We start from the raw sequence: 22,237 nt of genomic DNA, 5'->3' as shown, positions 1-22,237 counted from the left end.
GGAACAACTTACTCAAATAGGCTGAGGATTCCCAGTCTTTGAAGGGTTTAAAGCCTGCTGGACAGGCATACAGCTGAGCTGATCCAGTGCTGGAGACAGCCTTGCTTTAGGCTGGAGCTTGGTCTGAGTAAGAGGTCCCTTCTAATTAATATTTCTATGACTTTATGAAACAACTTCCTTGCAGTTTGAAAAAAATATAGCTAGTATTATGTGAATTGAGCTGTCTATCTTCTAAGCACTAGAAATGCTCATCACCTAGCCTTTCGGAAAGCAGAGCCAGAGTTTGTGCCTGCAGCACGAGGAGTAATTAAGGGTCTGAAACTGTCATTTATGGTACCCTCCACTCATCTCAGAAAGCCATCCAATCTAATCCATAGATTAAACATTGCATCCCACCTGAACTTCTAAACAGAGAAGCTGAATGTTTTGTTTTAAATTGGTAATGAACGAAGGCTATTCCACCCAAAAACATTCATGGTTGAGTTTTGCTAAAAACTTGATTTCAGAAATGTGGGTGGCAACCAGGACAACCACAAATATTTATGTAAAGACTGCATGAATAATGATCATAAGGAAATAACACCATGATGACTGAAGATGATTTTAACAGGAGTGTTATTATAAAGAAAATATGTTCTCTGGGTGTAGTTTTAGAATTAAACTGCCCTAGTAGCCAGCATATTATAACATGTAATCGGTAATATCTTTAAAAAGTGTATTTTACTCCATTACTCAGTGACACTTACTGGGTTTGCTCTGTGGTTTGTTTTTCTTTCTCCTGGTCTGAAGCATTCCATAAAATAATTTACATATGTCTACAAGAACAGGTTAGTTTTGTCTAATGCAATCAGTAGGTTCTCTAATATCTTTGCTTTGACTTGTAAACCATGCAGACTACATGTAGCCTGAGGCTGAGAAAACATAGATCCCTTGACTGAGCACAGGTCCTGTCCCGGCTAAGAAGCTCTGAGCAATCCAGTCCCTTTGAAGGGAAAGACAAAGCGGGGCTGTACTTGGTTTGTTTGAAATTGTCTTGCATTGTAGAAATTGGCAGAGAGCCAATGTGTTTAGCACACATTTATATTGTTGACTGTAGATGAAGGTCAGAGTCTTTGCAGGCACACTGGGACTAAGCTCTGGACTAAAAGGAACATTTCCTAACTGTGTGCAAGTAGCCTGCACCAGCTTCTTGCAAAAACAGCATTCAGTTCATATTCTTGAGTAAGTAGATCATAGTGGGAACACAGGACCACTGTATGCTCACACATTTCCTTTTTGTTTTCTGCCTTTATTCTGCTTGTTTGATTTTATTCTTAACTGCAAGTTTTCCAGATCAAGCCCCATTGTGTATGATGACTCCTAGTTAGCTAAAAATACAACTGCATTCCCAAATATTCCACTTCTGGGCTCTCTCCTAGATCCTGGAACCTCACTCATCCACACTGTATATCCGTTCATTACTCAAGGTGTGTCTATGCCTTGGGTCAGAAGGGCCCATGTGAAGTCAATCTCCCACTTGTCCCCACTTAATGTGCTTTGGTGTGAGTTGTGATATGATCTTGAAAAGTGTAGGTTCTTTTCAAATTAAGTGAAAATGTGGTGCAGGGCAGCATTTAGTCCAGGAGCACAAACCAAAGCTTTTCTGAAGGAAGCCTGCTTCTGTTGCACAATGGATACAGTAGCGATGTCTTTCACAGCATCAAAAATTTCAATCTGCAGACACATTTCTGTTGGTCTGAACAAGTTGATAATGTAGACATAGCTGAAATTAATGACTTTTTTGTTTTTTTCCTGAAATGAAGCCCAAATGTTTCTAGGAAAAAAATCACTTTTATAGTGTCTTCTAATAGGCAACATGGACAAGGCGCAGCCTGGATGTTCTGCTATTTGCAGTCACCCAACACAGTACTAGGAGGCCTTATGGTCTTCAATCCTTTCACATGCTGTCATACCACAGCAGAGATCATGTAACACATAGCCTTAGTTAGAAGTTATAAAAACATAATTCTAATGACTTATGGTATATATTTGGTACTATTCATTAGGGACTGTAGTGATAGGACAAGGGGTAACGGGTTAAAACTTAAACAGGGGAAGTTTAGATTGGATGAAAGGAAGAAGTTCTTTACTGTAAGGGTGGTGAGGCACTGGAATGGGTTGCCCAAGGAAGTTGTGAATGCTCCATCCCTGGCAGTGTTCAAGGCTGGGTTGGACAGAGCCTTGGGTGACGTGGTTTAGTGTGAGGTGTCCCTGCCCATGGCAGGGGGGTTGGAATTAGATAATCTTAAGGTCCTTTCCAACCCTAACTATTCTATGATTCTATATTATTTTTTTATGAATTGAGAAAAAATACGGGAAAACAGTAAGTGTTGTAGTCCCAGAGATGAATGGTGTGGATTGCAAAGGAAACTTATGCCAGGTGTTAAATGAGCACCAGTTCTCTTTAGAAACTAGTCGTGGATAATGTGAATATGAGTTACACCACACCACTTGTCCTGGAGATTGTCTAGTTACATTGCCTGTGGTCATTTTCTATTGTGGGTTTTTCTTTTTTTTATTATATTTTTTAAAAAATAGTATTAATTTTTCCTTAATTTTCTGCAACTTTCACTGTAACAAAACAAAACAATAATGTTCAGTGAATTATCCAGTCTCACATGATAAAGTCTAAATTCCTGTAAATGATACGGACAGTTTTTAAAATGCTTTTACTAACATGGTGAAAATTTCCTATTTACCTTAATAAGAAGCTTTTATTTCTGAAAAGATCTCTGTTTCTTAAATGACAAAGTAGTAATGAGCTTTTTTTGTGAACAATTTGTAAAAATTTTACTTGAACTGAAATTTTACAAAATTACCTCCTGGCCTAATAGTGGCTGTTGCTCAAATGACATAATGCTGTAGTACACATATGGGGTTATTATTATTGTTCTTCTTAAACAATAGGAATATTAAATCTGGTAGGAAATGCAAAATAATAAAATAACCTTTCAAATAAATTTGCAATCTGAGGGACACTGAGTCTATAAAAAATCTTTGACTTTCTCTCTGTCTTCTGGTTTCAGGTTATCACTATAATGATCTTGTATCCCCACAGTACTTGAATCTGATAGCTAATCTCTCAGGATGTACAGCCCATCGACGAGTGAACAACTGCTCAGATATGTGCTTCCACCAGAAGTACAGGACACATGATGGAACATGCAACAACCTTCAGCATCCCATGTGGGGTGCTTCTCTGACAGCCTTTGAACGTCTGTTAAAGTCAGTCTACGAAAATGGATTTAATTTGCCTCGGGGAATTGAACCCAAGAGGCTCTCTAATGGCTACCCACTCCCAATGCCTCGCTTGGTTTCAACTACTCTGATTGGAACAGAGACAATAACTCCTGATGACCAGTACACTCACATGCTTATGCAGTGGGGTCAGTTTCTTGACCATGATCTTGACCTCACCGTGGCTGCCCTAAGTGAGGCCAGGTTTTCAGATGGTCAGCATTGCAGTTCAGTTTGTACAAATGATCCTCCATGCTTTTCAATCATGATACCACCAAATGATCCCAGAGTTCGAAACGGTGCACGCTGCATGTTTTTTGTACGCTCCAGTCCAGTTTGTGGAAGTGGCATGACATCTCTCCTGATGAATTCTGTGTACCCACGAGAACAGATCAACCAGCTAACTTCGTACATCGATGCATCCAATGTGTATGGCAGTTCGGACCACGAAGCACTAGAAATCAGAGATTTAGCAAGTCAGAGGGGTCTTCTGAGACAGGGCATTGTTCAGAGATCTGGAAAGTCCCTTCTTCCATTTGCTACTGGCCCACCAACTGAATGTATGAGAGATGAAAATGAGAGCCCAATTCCCTGCTTTTTAGCTGGTGATCAGCGTTCTAACGAACAGCTGGGTCTTACCAGCATCCACACGTTGTGGTTTAGAGAACACAACAGAATTGCCACAGAGCTACTGAAACTCAATCCACACTGGGATGGTGACACAATATATCACGAAACACGCAAAATTGTTGGTGCAGAAATGCAACACATAACATTTAGCCACTGGCTACCTAAGATCTTTGGAGAGGTAGGCATGAAGATGCTTGGCGAATATAAGGGTTATGATCCCAGTGTTAATTCTGGCATAACTAATGAGTTTGCAACTGCCGCTTTTAGGTTTGGTCACACACTCATTAATCCTTTTCTGTATCGACTGGATGAAAACTTTGAACCTATTCCACAAGGCCATCTACCTCTTCATAAAGCATTCTTCTCTCCATTTCGGATTGTAAATGAAGGAGGCATTGATCCACTTCTAAGGGGATTGTTTGGTGTTGCTGGTAAGATGCGTGTCCCATCACAATTACTCAATACAGAATTAACAGAAAGACTCTTCTCCATGGCACGTACTGTGGCTTTAGATCTGGCAGCTATGAATATTCAGAGAGGCAGAGATCATGGAATTCCTCCCTACCATGATTTTAGAGTTTACTGTAATCTTTCTTCAGCTCAGACTTTTGAAGATCTGAAAAATGAAATTAAGAATCCTGAAATCAGGGAGAAACTTAGCAGGTGAGCCTGAGGTGAAGAAAAGCAATCAATTATCTAAATGTGCATGCAAAAATAGTACCTAAATGTCTTATCTGAAAGAAAATATTTATTAAGAAAGGGATAAAGGAATTTTTTAAGAAACAAACTTCCATACCAGAAAATAGATGTGGAAAATTCCCACATGCAGATAATTTCTTCACTTCTTCATCTCTGTGAACAATGAGAAGTTAATATATACTGTGTGTTCAGGAAATCATTAATTTAAAATGTCTGTTTTTATAGATGCTGTTAAATATGACTGTTAGTTCAATGTTAGATCATATTAATGCCAGTCTCATGCCAGTATTTACATGTTTAGTTCCATCCATTCTGTACACTAAAGCAAATGGGAATGTTGTTCACTGTACATTCATGTGGACATCCTTCCTTACCTGTAAGCTGTTCTTCATTAGTTCCAGTGTTTGAAAATAAGTCTTCAGCTACCTGCCATCCTTAGCTTACCTACACAAAACCAAAGACACAGAATTAGTCGTAGCTACAGTAAAATAAAAAGTCTACAGAGGGGCGGAAAGAGAAGCTATTGAAAAAGAAGCAGTTCCAAGAAATCAAAAGAAAGCTACTAGGAGAAAAGAAATTGTGGGGTGGACTTGCAGATACCTGTGATATTACCCATATCCAACTTACATTGCAGGATTTCTTGTGTATACACCCACAGGTTGTTCACAAAAGTTGTAGCATTATCACTGTCATTTTTACTGTGCATTGTTCATGTCTCTTGCCCTTATTCATGTCTCTTGCCCTTAGTTTTACCATATAGTGGTTATTTTGTAAATATAAAATATTTGCTATTAAATATTTGTGATTTTCTATTTATAGGTTGTATGGTTCCCCACTGAACATAGATCTATTTCCAGCTCTAATGGTAGAAGACTTAATTCCAGGGAGCCGACTAGGGCCAACTTTGATGTGTCTGTTAAGCATACAGTTTAGACGTATTCGAAATGGAGACAGGTAAATTGAAATACCATGGAAATCAACATTGATTTTAAATTGAGGGTGCTAAATAACAGTTGCCATGTCTTGTTTCCAAACCAAACTGCATTTTATTTTCATTTATGTATATATAAATTTCATTTTAATACATAATTGAAAAATGAAGAATACAGGTTTAAAACATTTTTAGATTTATTTATTTTAAAAATCTGTTACTTTTTATGGTGAATCTGTTGAACTGATCTGCAAAAAGCACCACAGCCAGCACATGCCAAGTTTCTTTCTGCCAGTTATTCAAGTCACTTATCTTCCTGAAAAATGGATTTTTCTCATATCCTTTAATTGTTATTTGTTTTATTGTCAAAGAAATTATGCTGTTGAGACACTTTCACTATTTGTGTTGCTTAAGAAAGGTATCTATCACTGTGTATAACTGAAATATGTATGTTTCATATGTACCAAAAGAGTATCAGTATGTGCACCAAAGGAGATTCAAAAGCAGGAGGTTATCCCAAAGAACATAATTTGGTAGTTGGTCTTAAGTTATTTTACATGCACATTATGAGAAATTTCTTATTTATTGTTTCTACAGTACCTGAAATAAGAAAATAGTCATTGCTATTGTTACAGAAGCCAGATTTCCTTTGCATATTTTCAGGACACTTGTCCAGAATCTGAAAATCAACATTTCCTTCATTTTAACATAATTTGTGACCTCAGATCTTGGATCTTGCATGGCATGAGGGTAGAAAGAGTTATGCTGATTAGTCCCATCCATAGCGAAAGAGAAACAGAGGAAGAATTAGGAAATTGGATTTGATTCACTTTATCTAATGCTATTTGCTTTATGTAAGCTATAAAATTGCTACTTAAAATAGTATAAAGGCTTTTTTATTTCTCTAATCTATAACACAAGCCTTTTTATATGTTTTTATAAAAAATCAGTTTTCTTACATAAAATGTGTTTAAAAATTAAGCTGTGAAACATAAAACTCTCATGCTTGGAGGCAGAGGGACTAAAAGGAGAAATATATGCAGTAGCAGCTCCAAATGCTGGAGACAAGTACCTCCTATTTGTGTCACAACAGGATAATGAGACTGGTTTGGTTTTTTAATTTCGTTTTCTGAAATGATATTTACAAACTGTAGGGAAACATTTGAGTATTGAAGAAACGGGATTCTGCAGTCCAAAGAATACAAATGTTTTGAAGCAACATGCCAGCAAACAGTAAAATATTATTAGACAAAATGAAAGCAACTTGCACTTCTTTGAAAAGCCTTTATAGTAGGCAGAGGATCAAAGCTGCCAGCTTTGTTTGCAAAACAAATGTGCCTGTGTGAGGAAAAGGAGTGATGTTTGAAGGGAGCTTAACTTCATGTCAGGCTGGAAATTTCAGAATCTGTTTTCTGATCCTAGTACATGGAAATTCATGAGGCATTGTCCAATGCCTTACGAAAATAATATAATAAGTAGGTAGAAATTATTGATCATTCTAAATTTAGTATAAAACTTTTATTTAATTTTTATAAAATTTCAAGAGCCTCCGACTTATTTTTGGTTGAAATAGGTTGGAAAAGTATCAATATGGAATTATAACTAAAGCTTAGTGAGATGTAAACAATATCACAGTGAGCAATTCTTATATGTTAAAAAATGTACAATGGAAATTTTTTTTCAAATCCTGGATGATAACTTAAAACATTTTATTGTCCAAAGGCTGGCTTCTTTTTCATAGTAATGTGTTATTTATATTTTCTATCGGTAACAGGCTTTTAGCCCTTTATGTATGAAATATAAATTACTCAAAACCACAGTGTTTACTTCTCGAATGTAACGAGTTAACTGAGCATATGCTCAGTTATGAATAAGTCCCTGAACTAGTATAGTTATTAAAATAGTTTTACAGAAAAAAAAATAGTTAGTAAACTTAACAATCTTACTTATCATGATAACAAATTAAGTCTAGATTGACCATTCTTCTAATCTCAGCAATTCTATCAAATTTTTTTCATATCCATAAGGAAGTTACCTGGAGATAGAAATCTATGGTAATTTAAAGTGCTACTTAAAATAGTCTAACACTTGGTAGTCTAGCTTCGTTCTAGGTGTCCAAAGATACTCAAAACATTGAAATGGGACTGGAACAGAAATCAAGGGATTTATTGAGGACTTTGTCCCTTTCAGAGTGTCAGCATGACACCAACTAGGGCTGAAGTGACACCAAGCACTTACCTTGTGGCATCTGGATCACTCCCTCAGATGCAATGTAAAGATGAGAACAGGATTTATGGAATAATTAATATAATTCTAAATACACTATTGCAATATCTCTGGCAAACTGTGTGCTTTGTTTTTTTCACTTGCAAACTTGTCTTTTCTGTGAGATTACAGGTTATGGTATGAGAACCCAGGTGTGTTTACACCTGCTCAGCTCACTCAGATCAAGCAGACATCTCTTGCCAGAGTTTTGTGTGACAATGGAGACAACATAACCAGGGTACAACATGATGTCTTTAAGGTGGCTGAATTCCCACATGGATATAGTAGCTGTGAAGATATTCCTAAACTGGACCTCAGGATGTGGCAAGATTGCTGTGAAGGTCTGTATACAGGTGGTTTTGCATGTATTAATGTGAGCATTGTTTAACATCTATTCATTTTATTTTAAGAAGATATTTGACTTCTTCAGTTTTTGTTAAGATGTTAGAAACTCAAATCTGGAGCCCAGCCTTTTTTAAGAGAGCAGTCATTCCACATATTAAATAGACACATTCTAAACATAGCAGAGATTTGAGCATTGCATGTGTTTTCTTACTTCTGTGAATAAGTATTCTTTTTCATCGGCATCACCTTTGAAAATTAAAGACAGTGGGGTGATGTGCTTTTTACCTCTAGAAACAGGGCTTACTTAACTGCATGATGCACAGGACACCATGAATTCCATGTTCCTTGGTAGTCTGTATGTTGGCTTTTATCTCGCATACAGATTTTCTGCATGGCCTCTCTTTAACCATGATCACATCAGACTTCACTGCATCTGTAACATAGTTAGAAGATCCCTTCTCTAGGGGAATCTTCTGGATCACACAGATGTGCAGAATGCTTTGCAGCAGCATAAACAACAAAATACTTCAGAGGACAAGGACCTCTCTCTATTGAGATCTCTGTACAGTATTGTTATCGTTTTCTTTTGACAAAACTCAAAAGAAAAAGTATATTCAGGAATTTTGGAAACTTCTCTGTAGAACTCTGGTTATCTAGAAATTGCTGTCAAATTATTAACTGGGAAAAACTTGTTTTTATTAGAGAAGGTAATGGTACTGTTGATTTGATGATTATTAGAGTCTTATAATTTACCTGGTAAAAACCTAGCTTTCAATACCAGTATCTTGTAGATTTGCTGAAGAAGGGTCTCCAGATCTGAGTTTTTAAATCTTTTCTACTGCTGAGTAGGCTATTCAATATTCTGTCAAAAGATGCATGGATAAAGAATCAGTAGGTTGTATTTTTAAGAGGTTACACTCTTCCAGTAATGTCCTTTTAACTTCTGATAAAATATAATTGTGTGGTCTCCTTTAGTGATACAGCTCAGAATTGAAGGCAGTAGGTAAAAGGTAAACTGATCGAGGTTGTCCTTTCAACCTGGTACAGATTCAGTAATTAGTGAGGAAGAACTCCAACTAGCATGACTTTATCATGAGAAGAAACTTTATTATTAAGAAAGGAAAAACTAGATAGAGATTTACTGTTCAAAGATACTGCACAATTTCAATTTTAAACTGACTGCTGTATTGTCTTGTCCAGTAAACAATTCTTTAAATAATAAACCACTCTCTAAGAATATTCTTCCTTGGGAGACTTGGTTCAAAACATCAGTTACCTGTGTGAGACTAGGAGAAATATATGAAATCTTGTACAATTTCCCTCTGACATAATTTTATTCAGGTCTCTAATATATATATTTTTTTTAAGTTATTCAGATTTTTTAAAATAGTATTTACTGCATTTGCCATTCCAAATGAATGAAAATAGCTTATAAAACTCTAGATATGGTTGATGCATTGCAATTTTAATGCAAAGTCTTCCAGAATCTCATCAAAACAACACTGACCTATGCCAAAAGCATTGAGAGAAAATAAATTCTCTCTCTTCAAATACTTTACCATAAACAAATAAATCTTACTCTATCAGTCAGATAAGTTCACTTTAGCTGAAGTTCACGAAGCTTGACAGACAGTTTCACAAATACACCAATTATATAAATTTGAAAAATTCTAAATCTCTTCTGAGAAATTATATGTTGATTCTTTAAATATTAGGTTATCACTAAGCCATCTAGAGCAGATGTTATCTTTGGAAAGTCTTTAGAGTATTCAGCCATTCAACAACCTAGCTTGTATTTTCATTCAAGAATGTTACTACCAGAGATTACTACTGGATGCAGTACAGTTAGACAACTGAAACGCAAAAGAAAGGGCAAATAACTAGTGTTCTTTAAAGAAAAGAAAGGCCATCTATATCCCCTTCTTCTGAACTCTGCTGTAGTCTGTGTGGAGGTTAATGAATTAAAAATGAAGTATTCATATCTTGTATTGCTTTCTTGTGTGGGTGAATGGGTGTGATGCTTTCTGTGGAAATCCAGGTTTAATCAATTAATTAAAAAAAGGTAATTCTGCGACACTAGAAACTCATCATATTCTGAGGTATAGTGGGCATACACAGCATACAATCAGGAATAGCATTTAGTTTAAGTTAAATATGTTCTGGGGTTTGCTTCTTTGAATTTATTATTGTTTATTATCTAAAGGAAGAAAAGCTAAATCATTCTCCACATTTAGAATACTTCTGATTATAATTAAAATTATCCTAAGTTAAAGTTTAGAATACAGAATACTGTTCATTGTGCTTTGTGTATGTTTAGTAAGCAACCCGTATGTTCAGCTGTTTTAGCTTGGTTAAAAAACACATCTGTTTTTGTTATCCTTCCTGTTTTGTTCAAGTCAAAATAGTTTTCCATATGCAGAACAAAAAAACTTCTTAGTTACAAAAATCTGCTTCTTAGATTTCTTGAGTAAATCTAGTATTTATTTCTTATAAAGTAGAGCATTATTCCTTTTATAATAACTATCAGATTACCTTTAGAATTCAGTTAAAGAATCATACAACAGAATTGCTAGTTTATGGTGGGAAAAAGGGGGTCCACTGAACTACACAATTTTTTCTTTTTGCTTTTTACCTTTCTTTGTCTTGTCAGAGATGGTGGAGGAATTACTGCAGATTTACAGCAGCTCTTTATTTGAGCAAAGAGCATCCAAGCTTCAGATTTGCCAAGCAAGAAACTTTTAACGAATTTTTTGGTTTTTTGTTGTTTGTTTTTGGTTTTGTTTTTTTTTTTTCAGGTTTTCTAGTGGTGGTGGGGGAACCACCTTTTTTGGTTTTTGGGGGTTTGTTTGTTTGTTGGGGTTTTTTTAAGTACTGAGTGTATGCTTCCGTGATTGCTGTTATTGACTTTATAGCTTAGTTCTGATTCCAAAACACAGAAACAATAAATCTCTTTTCCTTCGAACATAAACATACTGTTACAGTTATACCAAATATTTTAGTGATATTAATTATGTAAAAAAGTCTTGAAATCAGGTGCAAGGACATATTGATTGAAATGTGAACACATTTTTACTCCAAATATGTAAACTTGAAATGTTTTCCATCATGATTTTTTTTTTTTAATTGAAATGAAAAATTTCTTTAGCTTTTTATTTTATGTCAAACAATGAACCAGGAGGAAGTAATTCAGGCAAGATGCAAGTCATCCTCACACACACAAACTTTAGGAAGATTTAAGAAGATGATTTTTCTTAACTGGTTCTCAGCAACCAACTTATCTCTTGTCTCAGGTAGTCTTTATTTCATGTATAACTCAGGAAAATGCCATTATACGAATTAGGGTTAGAAGTATTTAAATTCTACTGAATTTCATTAGGAGATTTAGGACACATTCTCAAAATGCATTTAGATCTGGTCTTCCCATACGACAGATCTATATATATGAACTCTCGCGGTTTAAGACCAGACCAACAATTATGTCATCTATTGCTCCTGTATGTGCTCCTATGTGCTCCTTGACCACATTAATCCATTTGACTTAAGCATCGCTTCTAGAAAGTCATCAACTATTTGTTTAACAATTGTGGTTTATTCTAATTTAGAAATTGGCTTTTACTTCTAGTATTATATCTTGCTACATGCTTCTTATTATGGCCTTTTATCTTCACTGAAAATACTAAACAACACTGAGCTGAGCACTAAATGCTGTGGGAGACCAACAATTTCAAATCTTAATGGCAGTCTCAGCATGGGACTGCAAGATCTTTCGTGATAATGGAATTTTTTTAACGAAACTCCTCAAAATGCCAAAATGATACAATTTATGCCTGAACATGTTTTCTCTTTACACAGATCTTGTGGTTTGCTTCTGTTATATCATATTTATTTTTTGCTTTCTACATTCAAATGTATATTTTTACATTTAAATTTATATTTAAAGACAATATCTATTAGCTTAATAACAATACAGACTATGCCTGAGTGCTAAAATAATGTTCCATGGTCTGTAATTTTGAGTATTACACCCTTTTTTTTCTTGGAATAGAAGTACATTTAATACAGTCCAGCATTTCTGTATGACTGCAATTTTTTTTAAGGGAAACAGGATTTTTAGTTATGTTTCGTCAAAACCAAAACTGTTGTATCTTTTTCAGGTATCCATGATCATTAAAATATTGTTCTAATTCATAAACTGAAAATAAGGAGACTTAATATACGGCATTACTTTGTCATTGCTACCAGAGGTCTCACATTAGTAGTTGCCATACCCAGTGAAAAGTGACAGGAAAACAATAGGCTGTCATTCACCGTATTTAAACCCAAACTCCTGAACGGGTCCCTAGAATCGAGATCCCAGCCTGTCAAACTTCCACTGCAGGACAATTCAGACTGCAATCTCTTCCTGTGTTGGTGTCTTTTGACTGTAAAGGAAACATGGATAGGGAAGCGTTTCAGTGATTTCTGCAAAACTAAGTAGTCGGAATATTTCCTTCTTCCCTGTGGACTGTTACTGCCTTTCTAAAGACACTGATACCTTCCCAGTCTAATGGGCAGGTCAGTTCTTAGCATCCTTACTTTACAAGTTTCCAAATTTGCATGGATTTTCACTCTCAAATTTTTTTTCCTCACTGATATTTGATATTTATATTACGAAAGATGCGTAGTTTTGATCTGCATAATTTTCTAACTAGTTCTGTTTAACTTTACTACTGGGGTGGTCGAATTTGCTTTGGTTTGATGTCAAGAACCTAATGGTGGTTCATTATATTCCTGCCGGCCATTCAAAGCCTATTTAGATCACAAAGACCCAATATGTTTTTAAATGCCTTTAGGCTATCATTAGCCATATAGTAACAATTTATATTGCTGTTATGTAAATTATCTTGATATTTGCTTTCTCAACCATGTGTGAGCCTTCTAGTTTTTGATAGCATCAGTCTATGAGCTTCAAGATCAACTTCAGAGAACATCCTTGTTATTAGAACTTCCCAGTACATCAGCTGGGAGATGACAGTCTGGGTTTTCACTTTTATCTTCTGCTTTCTATAGCATTACTTTTGTCCAGATGTTTAAATAATGCTTATGCAAAATGCATCTGTTCCAATCTGAGCAGATTGCTGTTAGAATTTTAAACCAACATGCTACATTTTTTGCTGCTATTTAATTCATCATTTATTTAAAAGTCTTATTCAACAGGAAAAATTAAGAGGTGCACTGTAACGTGTAAGGATGTGGCCTGTCCAGCAATAACAAAGATAGCTATTTTGAGTTAGGGCGTCATTTGGGTGAAGCGTCTTTCCTATATTGTGTAATTTTTAAATAGCTGCTTTGTGAAAACATCTACTTAAAAAATTTTCTGACATTTCAGATATTCAGTCTTTCTCCTCCCTTTTGCTGCTCCCACTGGCATGACTAGGAGTTCTCAGATACATGCAAATGCTTACAGTAGCAACAACTTAATTCACTACAACAAATGTCAGAGAATGAAGTGTTATCAAATAGAAGCAATGATTACATTATATATGCTTTTCTTCACATTAGCTTAGTCTCTAAAGTTGTTTCGATGTAATCTGCTGTTGGATTCATTCTCCTTGACCTGAAATGTGAGAAGTTATTCAAAATTAAAGAGTGATCAATACTTCTAATTGTCAGGAGGTTTTCTATCCGATTTATATTATAAGGTCCATTTTTAAAACATTCTGGAAAACAGGATTTTCTGCAGATGTAAACGTGGCTTCCACATACAAATGGAACCTTGACACTTGCAGTGTAACAATACCTAGCTTCTGGAAGAAAACATTGTCATAAAGGAAAAAGAATTCTCAGATTGCTTTTAAACATTCAGCTTTTCTGCAGAAAATGCATTACTGGACTGGGTTGAGCTAATTCAGGGAAATTTTAAGTAGGCTGAAAAAAGCAGAATGTTAGTCTCATTTTTGTCACCTACTATTACTGCTACAAGGTAATTTAAAAATGAAGAAAGAGAGAAATTTCTTAGTTCAAGCTTTCTAAAAGCTGGAACATTCTGCCATGTACCTCTCAGTATGACAATCCTCTTCCTCACACATGAAACAGAAAGCAAGAACAAGAGTTGTTCATTTGACAAGTTGACGTATTTGAGTTTTGAAAACTATAGAAATGTCAGGTCTGTGTACTTGAAGCTGCCACTGAACATATGGTTCTCATCTTTACCAGTCTAGGGTGATAAAACCTTCCCAGAATTTCAGACCTTTGTGTCTAAAAACTAACCTAGGAATGAAAAAACAATGAGCCATTGTGTTATTGTGAAAAAAAAAAAGTAATTAAAAAATCTGTATTGTGCAAGATGACTTTAGCAGTCATTAAACAAAAGAGGATAGCAGAAACCTTTCACAAATTGCTTCCAAGAGAAACTAATATTTCTGTGGCACTCAGGAAACACTTTAAGCAGCAGAGTGCTTTAAGGAAAAAAATTCCTCTGACTAAAACTAGTTCTTTCTCCAGTGGCCCTTCAGAGTGTGACCCCTTTTCTCACCATACTAAATTTAGAAGTGTCTAAGGGTGATCAAAAAAGTCTTTGTGCCAAGCATCTTACAGACACAGCAGTCTGCTCCCGTCTGAAAGAATTTAGTTTCTGAGTGGCCAGCAAGAAGATTGTGTGAGAAACAGCAGAACACACAAGAAGATTGAACAACATGTTGGCAGTAAATATCATCTAGTTCTTTGGTGGTGCTGTTATTATAGAAGGAAGGTAATAAATTTACTCAAGAATGGGACAAGCTCCAAGGAAAGAAAAGGGAAAGAGAATTTGGGATAAATTGTGTTCAAAAATTTATGCTCCATCCCTGGCAGTGTTCAAGACCAGGTTGGACAAAGCCTTGGCTGACGTGGTTTAGTGTGAGGTGTCCCTGCCCGTGCCAGGGGGATTGGAACTAAATGACCTTAAGGTCCTTTCCAACCCTACTCTATTATATGATTATAAACAATGATCTGTAGATATTGATTTTGAACTGAAAATCAGTCAGTACTTTTTGTCAGTCTTCCCTCACCTCGTCTTTATTTATATTAAACTATAGACAAACTAAGTTTTTCCTAACAGGGAAATTGTAATAATCTAATTTAAATATAAGTCAAATACAGTAAAAAAAAAAATCCAGCATACTTATTTTGTGTGATCACAGGGCAACTTTACATTTGTTTCTTGAATTGCCCAGTTCATCAGTGTTTTGAGGCTCATATTGACTTGGAACTTGTGCAGTAATTTGTGCTAATACGTTAGGTTTTCAATCTAGCTACTGCTAAATTCCAGAAAAATACTTTATAAAGTGTTACTGACTTTCTGAATAAATTTGTTCTAGTGCAAGTTAAGAGAAACATTAGGGAAATTTTCTTCTTCCCCTGTTCAGTTACTTTCATGGCTCTTTCTGCTCATACCAGACTTTGCTGAGATATGTCTATGGGATTCTGTATTTCAGCTTTCCCTTCTGTTTCTTAGCAGACACTTTGCTTCTGACAAATGAACATGCTGTTGGTTCCTGCTGCAGCTTGGCCCTTTATAACTTTTTGTTTTAAAGCTTCTGTGAACAGAAATGAGAAAACTTCTGTTTTTTCATTGTCTCCTCTCCAAAGTGCTGTTCCAGTTTTTCTGTGTTTTGCTTTTCTTTTTTAAATGGGACTCCTTCCAAATACTCACTGTGTTTGGAAGGCTAAATAAAGTGAATTGAAGGAAAGACATGCCTCATCCTATGAAGACATCCTCTTAGGATCTTAGAAGATTTCTCAGGCTTGAGGTTTTTACTCTGCATTGGAAAATCTCTTAGGGTCTAAGTGACTGGTAATACCTACAAGTCCTCAAATTTGGAAATGGGGCTGGTCAACTGGTAAAGTGTGTCTGCAAATGTTCTCCAGGATTTAATTAAGAATTCTCTTTCAGATGCCAAAAACAACAAATAATAATGCCTGGAATAAGTGAGGAAGCAACAGGCTGGTATTTTTGTCCTTGTTTTCCTCCATATGTAACTACCCATTGCAAAAGCAGAAAATAATTAAAAGACAAAAGAGTGGAAATTTCAGAAGTAAAAATAATAGCTAAAGTAGCAGTGATAGACTTGTGAAAATAATCTTTATTTCTTTGTTTCGTACCAAATAGCTGGTCTGTGAATAATCAAATTCTCTGCATCCAGTTGGCTTAAAAGTGGTATTGATGAGACGTATTCAACTGCTATCAAACTGATTCCAGAGGGATCAGACTGAATGTATGAATTGCCTTAGCCAATTCAGAAGACACTGTAAAACCATATTAATATAATAACTGCTGAATTATACTGTAGTTTAAAATGTGTCATTTCTTGTCTAATTTCAGACTGTAGAACTAGAGGACAGTTTAATGCATTTTCATATCACTTTCGGGGAAGACGTTCTCTTGATTACAGCTTTCAAGAGGACAAGCCCTTGAAGAAAATGAAAATGTCCAAAACAGTAAGGTGAGATTTTTATTTTTTTTTAAATAAGAATGAAACATTTGTTTTCAAAATGGAAGGAAACTGAGTGATTTCTTTGTGAGTACATATCATTTTTTCCCTGTGTCTGCTTTCTCAGGTTTGATTGATGTATTTCATTTTTACATTTCTACATATCTGCTAACAGCAAACCACTTTTTTTCAAGCTCAAATTTCTGTAAGACCCTTTGTGAGTAACACAGTATAGTGCTTTTGCTCTTCCAGTGCTTTTCATGAAAAAACTCAGTAATGAAGTATAATTTTGGGGATTTGGAATGCCACATTCCTAGTGTGCTGCAGTAACCAAACTAAATTATTTCCTTTATTTCTTGGAGCTGCTAGGTCCTCCTGTAGAAATAGGAGGAAATCAAGTGTTGGTAATGCCAACGCAAAACTTTATAATGATAGGGACTGCTTCTAGTACCAAAATACTCAGAGCTATATGGAGAGCAGTAGGCCTACAGAAAATGTTGTTTATAACTCACTAATCCGCAAAATACTCTATGTCAGTCACAAATTAACTACACAGGATTCCTGCAATTTCCAGGGAATCAAAAACTTATGAATTAGTGAAATGAAATGAGTTCTGCAAACATTTCTTGTGAAGATGCTTCAAAATGAGCAAATTTGGGAGTATTTTGAATTATAGCTCTTTCCATATAGCGTGTGTTCTTTTAGCAAATAAAATTATCTGCTTGACTTACGATGGGCTGACAGAGTCTACCCCCTTTTGCAAGGAAAGCAATTAGATATGTAGACGGGTAAATTTATTTCATCAGTTTCAAATGCTCATGCAGTTTTTGTAGCACTGAAGAAATGCCATCATTATATTTCACTTAATTGATAGGAAACTGTCCTGAAGTAAAAGGGCCTTTTAGGCATTTATAATTTTGAACAGGAGAAGACAGCAGCTAAGTATAACTTACTTATAGACAATCAGAAAAGAAAGATTCCTTCGAAGTACCTCTTGAAGAAGGATGTTTTGTCTGTGTTTGCAAGTGAACTGTTAGAAGTTTTTAAATTTACAAAATAGAAATGCACTTTTTAAAGGTGCTGGTCCCATAATTTTAAAACTATAAGAGGATTAAATTAAATAAAAATAAGAAAAAAATAAGTGCTTACATAGGAAAGTCAGCTTGTTTTCATTAACTTGTCATTTGACTATGTTTCAGAAATGAAGCTCAAAAATTTATGAGTCCAAATACTAATTAGGACTACAAAATAGTAAATTTACAATAGTTTATAGCATAAATAAAGCTAAAGTAACCTCAGTCCTTTAACATTCTTATCAGTTTTCATGCTCAGTGCTATACTTAAATTGCATTCATGGTGAGAAGCTTCCTTTCCGTCTCCCTCTCAACTTCTCGTTTTCAGTAACATGAGCAAGTGGGGAAGGTTAAACTTTTTGTTATACAACAGCAGCTGGTTTACTTGAATTTTGGCATGTCATGTTTTTTAGAGTGCTTTTTCTTTAATTTAAATGAAAAACTAAGGGAAACTAGCTAGAACAACTGCCAAGTACTGTTTTAATTTATCCAGAAAGATTATAAATCGTGAGCTGTATTATAGGATAGAAGATTTCTTTGCTAGTTCATTCTTTCCATATCCATTAGCTCTGGAGAAGACATGCTAACAAAGTAGGAATGCTTGTATTGATTCAGGGATCTTTATAAGTGACTTAATAATTAGTATTGGACATGTTTTTGACTACGTGTTTTCTTAAGTGGTGCCAAGTAATATATTATTAGTTATGGACAGTTCCTTTGCTAACTACTGTTTCCTATTAACAGATTTAATTAACACAATTTAGTGTTGTACCTCTCTTACCAAATATCAGCTGGAAACTGCTACAGACAAAAGACTGAATTTTGTGTATGATAACCAGTATTGGTGTCAAATGTCAGTTAAAATGGGACACAGGAATATGCACACATATGCTTCTAAGTTATTTATGAAAAATAACTTTTTTCCTTTGCCATATTTAATACACATTTTTCTAATGAGCATAAAGAGGGAGAAACTATGAATCTGAATGCAAAATGGGAATTTCATATTTGGAAGTAACATTTTTTTAATTCTTTCACTTCTATCTGCTTTAATATTTGGAGACTCAAGAGGTTTCCCAGTGAATTTAAGGTGATGCTCTGGAGTGTCAATGATGACAACTTTGTGTCTCCCCCTGTATGAAATGCATGTCTTCTAAGTAGAAGGAATTCCCTGTTTCAAGTGATAGTAACAATAATCCACAGCTTGCCTGACCTCAGCCTGTTTTCAGACCAGTGGGTCTTGTGGTTGTTGTGGTTCATACAGTTCCAACATGTATTAGTTGCTTTTCATTTACATTTTTGTTAAGTGTTCTAAAATATCTAGCCAAATAAAAATGAGTTAAATGCATATCCTGACTTCGCATTCGTTTGTTGCAGTTCTGTGAAACAGAGTAAATATTTTCGTAATGCCACATCAGCATCTAATGAAAACACAAACATGCCCGCAGTGAATGACTTCAAAGAATTTGTTTTGGAAATGCAAAAAACTATTTCAAGTCTCAGAAACCAGGTAAGGCACTATAATGAATATTTACTAGTTGTAGATTTAATTTATGTTTTCCTAACACCACTCCTCTTATGTGTTTAATATTTAGACATCCTCTTCAGCCAAAACCCACCACATAATATCTCAAACAAAACACAACAGAAAATATGGTGTGTTGTTATTCTTTATTTCTATGTTATTTTGAAATCATACTGAAATATTCCACAACTATACTCTGTTGACTTTTGAACCTGAAGCCTTGTGTAATCATTGTATGCTAAACATGGAAACAGACTTTTTCTAAAAATTTATCTCTAGAATTAATATAAAATATTTTCCTCCTATCTGAAATACGTAGAATCTGTGTAAAACTATGATTAAAATGTAGACTTCATGAGAATTCATTTGCCGGACTAAAGTTGTAAACATAGTTAAGATCTGGATCACTTTACAATGTGGCACAAACAAGCCCTTTATTCAGAATAACTCAGCCATAGCGGAATTAATTTTTAAAAATATGTACCATAAGTACAGGACAGACAAATCCGCAGTAGGCCACAATGTTTGCCTACCATAACTAAGTTCCTCCGGAGCAGCTCTTCCATGTCATTTATAGATATGAAACATATATTTATTTGCATAGTGACTTGATTGCATCTTTGATGGTATTATTTAATAATTGTTGTACCCAGTCAGTTTCTCTGTCTTTTGGGATGTGAAAAAAACACAGGGATTGTTAAAAATTATGTATTCCTAATTACCATTTCCAGGAAGCACACAATCATCAAATTAAACTAATTGTATAACTTTTTTTCATCATTAAGGAAAAAATAGAGATAGTAAAAAATCCAAACAAACATTTATAATTAAGTCGAGTGGTTTTTGTTTGTTTCTTTCTTCCTTTATTTAATCTCATTTTAAGTTAGACATTTTTGAAAGTTTAGATTTGTCTTTCTACATATGTCATTAGCAGTTTGCTTCCCTTTGTATGCTCTAGCTGTATATTCCAATGGTAGGAAAGAGGTATCTTCTGTTAGTTTTCTTTTGAAAGGCTATTTCCATATGTATTACCCAATTCCAGTCTTTTAGCATTATGAAAACTAAGTGTGGGGAAGAAAAACCCAACAGCTATTTATCATAGGTTATGTAGTGTGAGAAAAAAAAGACGGAATACCTTGCACAAATAAAAAGCTTTCTTTGATTCAGTTGCTAACTTTTAAAAATATTTTCAGATAAAAAAACTTGAATCACACCTCAGTAAAACTGATTGCACTGATGAAAAGGGTAAATCATATTCCAGCAATGAAACCTGGAAAAGAGACCCTTGCACTGTGTGTGAATGCAAAGTAAGTATGTGGAAATCCATTTTGACGTAGAAATTGTAATAGTTTTTTTCTTCTAAAACAGCAGTTCCAGTTTTGTGCTTACTAATTTGAGTAATAGTTGCCAATTAGTTTTTATGGATATTCAGTTATTTGGTGCAAAAAAATTATAATCTTCAGATATCCCTGCCCTTGAAACTGGTTTGCAGTTCAGCCTTTATATGCTTTTGTTATATTTTCACTTTCATTTATGTATAGTTGTACTGGCAAAATTAACTGCAAAGTGAGAGGCTTCTTGAAGAAGTCCGCTAAAATGCATGAAAAGTAATAAAAACTCATTTAACTTAGTGCTAGTTTTTAATTTTCTCTTATCATGGTAAAACTTTCCAAGAAAGGTAGTAACAGAAATTCATCAGTATTCAGAATCCCAGTTTTATGCCTGAATGTTAGCTAAAGTGGTGTACTGCTCCATGAAAGGTGGTATAACACAGAGAGCCTACTCATGGTAAGTTTATGCCAAAATAAACTATGTGAAGTTGATCATACTAGCTAAGGTCTTAGAGAGGATGAATGAGAACCTGTTCTTCATTAATATGAAAAATGTATCTTTTGTTTGGAACATGTGGCTAAGTATGTTCTGGTTTTGTTACCTTTTCCTCACACAGGCTGGTCAGATAACCTGTTTTGTAGAATCATGCCCACCAACGGAGTGTGAAGCGCCTGTGAAGGTTGAAGGAGATTGCTGTGCAGTCTGCTTAGAACAAAATATTAATAAAAAGAAGCCATAAGTCTGCTTTTTAAGAATTTAGGGTGCATACTCCTCAAATCATATCAATGCCTACTGATGGCAAAAACAGGTAACTACAGCCTTAACAACAGCAAGAAATCAAGATTTACAATATTCTAATGGTGCTGTAACAGTGTAACATAATGTATCATTTTCTGCCCATGAAGGTAATCACAATGCAAAAATTAACAAAAGGGAAATGAGCAAACAGGTCAAAGTTAATTGTGTGTTAAACTTCTCAGGTCAGACAAACTGGTGCTACTTTAAAAGAACACTGTCAGGTAGTTTTACATACCCAAAATGACTGGGTTTAAGACTTACTTTAAAATGGACACTTTGTTTCCTATATTTAGTTAACAACATTAAAAGTTTACTATCCCTTTTCAGTACCAGTCTGATGTTTAGCTCTTTGTTATTATTTAGCAAATGCAGGGAAAAGGAAAACATGAGGTCACGGTGCCCAAAGTAATGCAATAGAAGGTTAGTTTTTGCAAACACCTGTGTATGGAAATTGTTGAGTCACACTAATGTTTCTGTGTCCAAGACAGCAAGAAAATAAAAAAACCCTACCTGACACCTTTCAACATCCTTTTATTAATGTAAGGAGCAAAATTAATCAATATTTTCAAACAAAAAAGCTAGAATTAGTAAGGAAATAGAAATAAATGTATTTGGAAGGTACAGAAAGGAACCGAATGTGTATTACAGATGTAATTGACAGTGTTCCTCATTCTAGGAAAACATACACAACAGAGTAGCATTTGATCTAAATGAACATAACCCTTTTTGCCAAAACATATCTAATTGCTTGGCAACTATTTTTGTTGTTGTTGTTGTTGTTTCATCTATTTTAAGTCATTGTAAATGACATTGTCATGACCATCCAGTACAGTTTTAAAGCATTCTTCTCATGATCTCAGATCAGCTCACTCATTTGTATGGCCCTGTTTTGAATATGTGAAACGATGTCACA

At 34.9% G+C, this 22,237-nt stretch overlaps 1 protein-coding gene across 1 annotated transcript in view; it reads left to right on the top strand.

Annotated features, from left to right (window-relative positions):
* The window catches only part of PXDN (peroxidasin), a gene marked incomplete at both ends in the record, with an annotated part of 88,521 nt that extends 67,256 nt beyond the window's left edge, over window positions 1–21,265 (top strand). Inside the window, 7 exons of the mRNA XM_080617054.1 lie at window positions 3,066–4,569; window positions 5,425–5,559; window positions 7,934–8,142; window positions 16,488–16,608; window positions 19,047–19,179; window positions 20,388–20,501; window positions 21,143–21,265. Coding sequence (XP_080473180.1) covers window positions 3,066–4,569; window positions 5,425–5,559; window positions 7,934–8,142; window positions 16,488–16,608; window positions 19,047–19,179; window positions 20,388–20,501; window positions 21,143–21,265 — 2,339 coding nt within the window. The remainder of the gene's footprint in view (window positions 1–3,065; window positions 4,570–5,424; window positions 5,560–7,933; window positions 8,143–16,487; window positions 16,609–19,046; window positions 19,180–20,387; window positions 20,502–21,142) is intronic.
* Window positions 21,266–22,237: the final 972 nt, after the last annotated feature.

This window comes from Psittacula echo (assembly GCF_963264785.1).
Source record: "Psittacula echo genome assembly, chromosome: 4".
NCBI classification, from domain to species: Eukaryota; Metazoa; Chordata; class Aves; order Psittaciformes; family Psittacidae; genus Psittacula; species Psittacula echo.
Note: the sequence above shows the minus strand (reverse complement) of the source record. Positions and strands in the feature narration are given on the sequence as shown.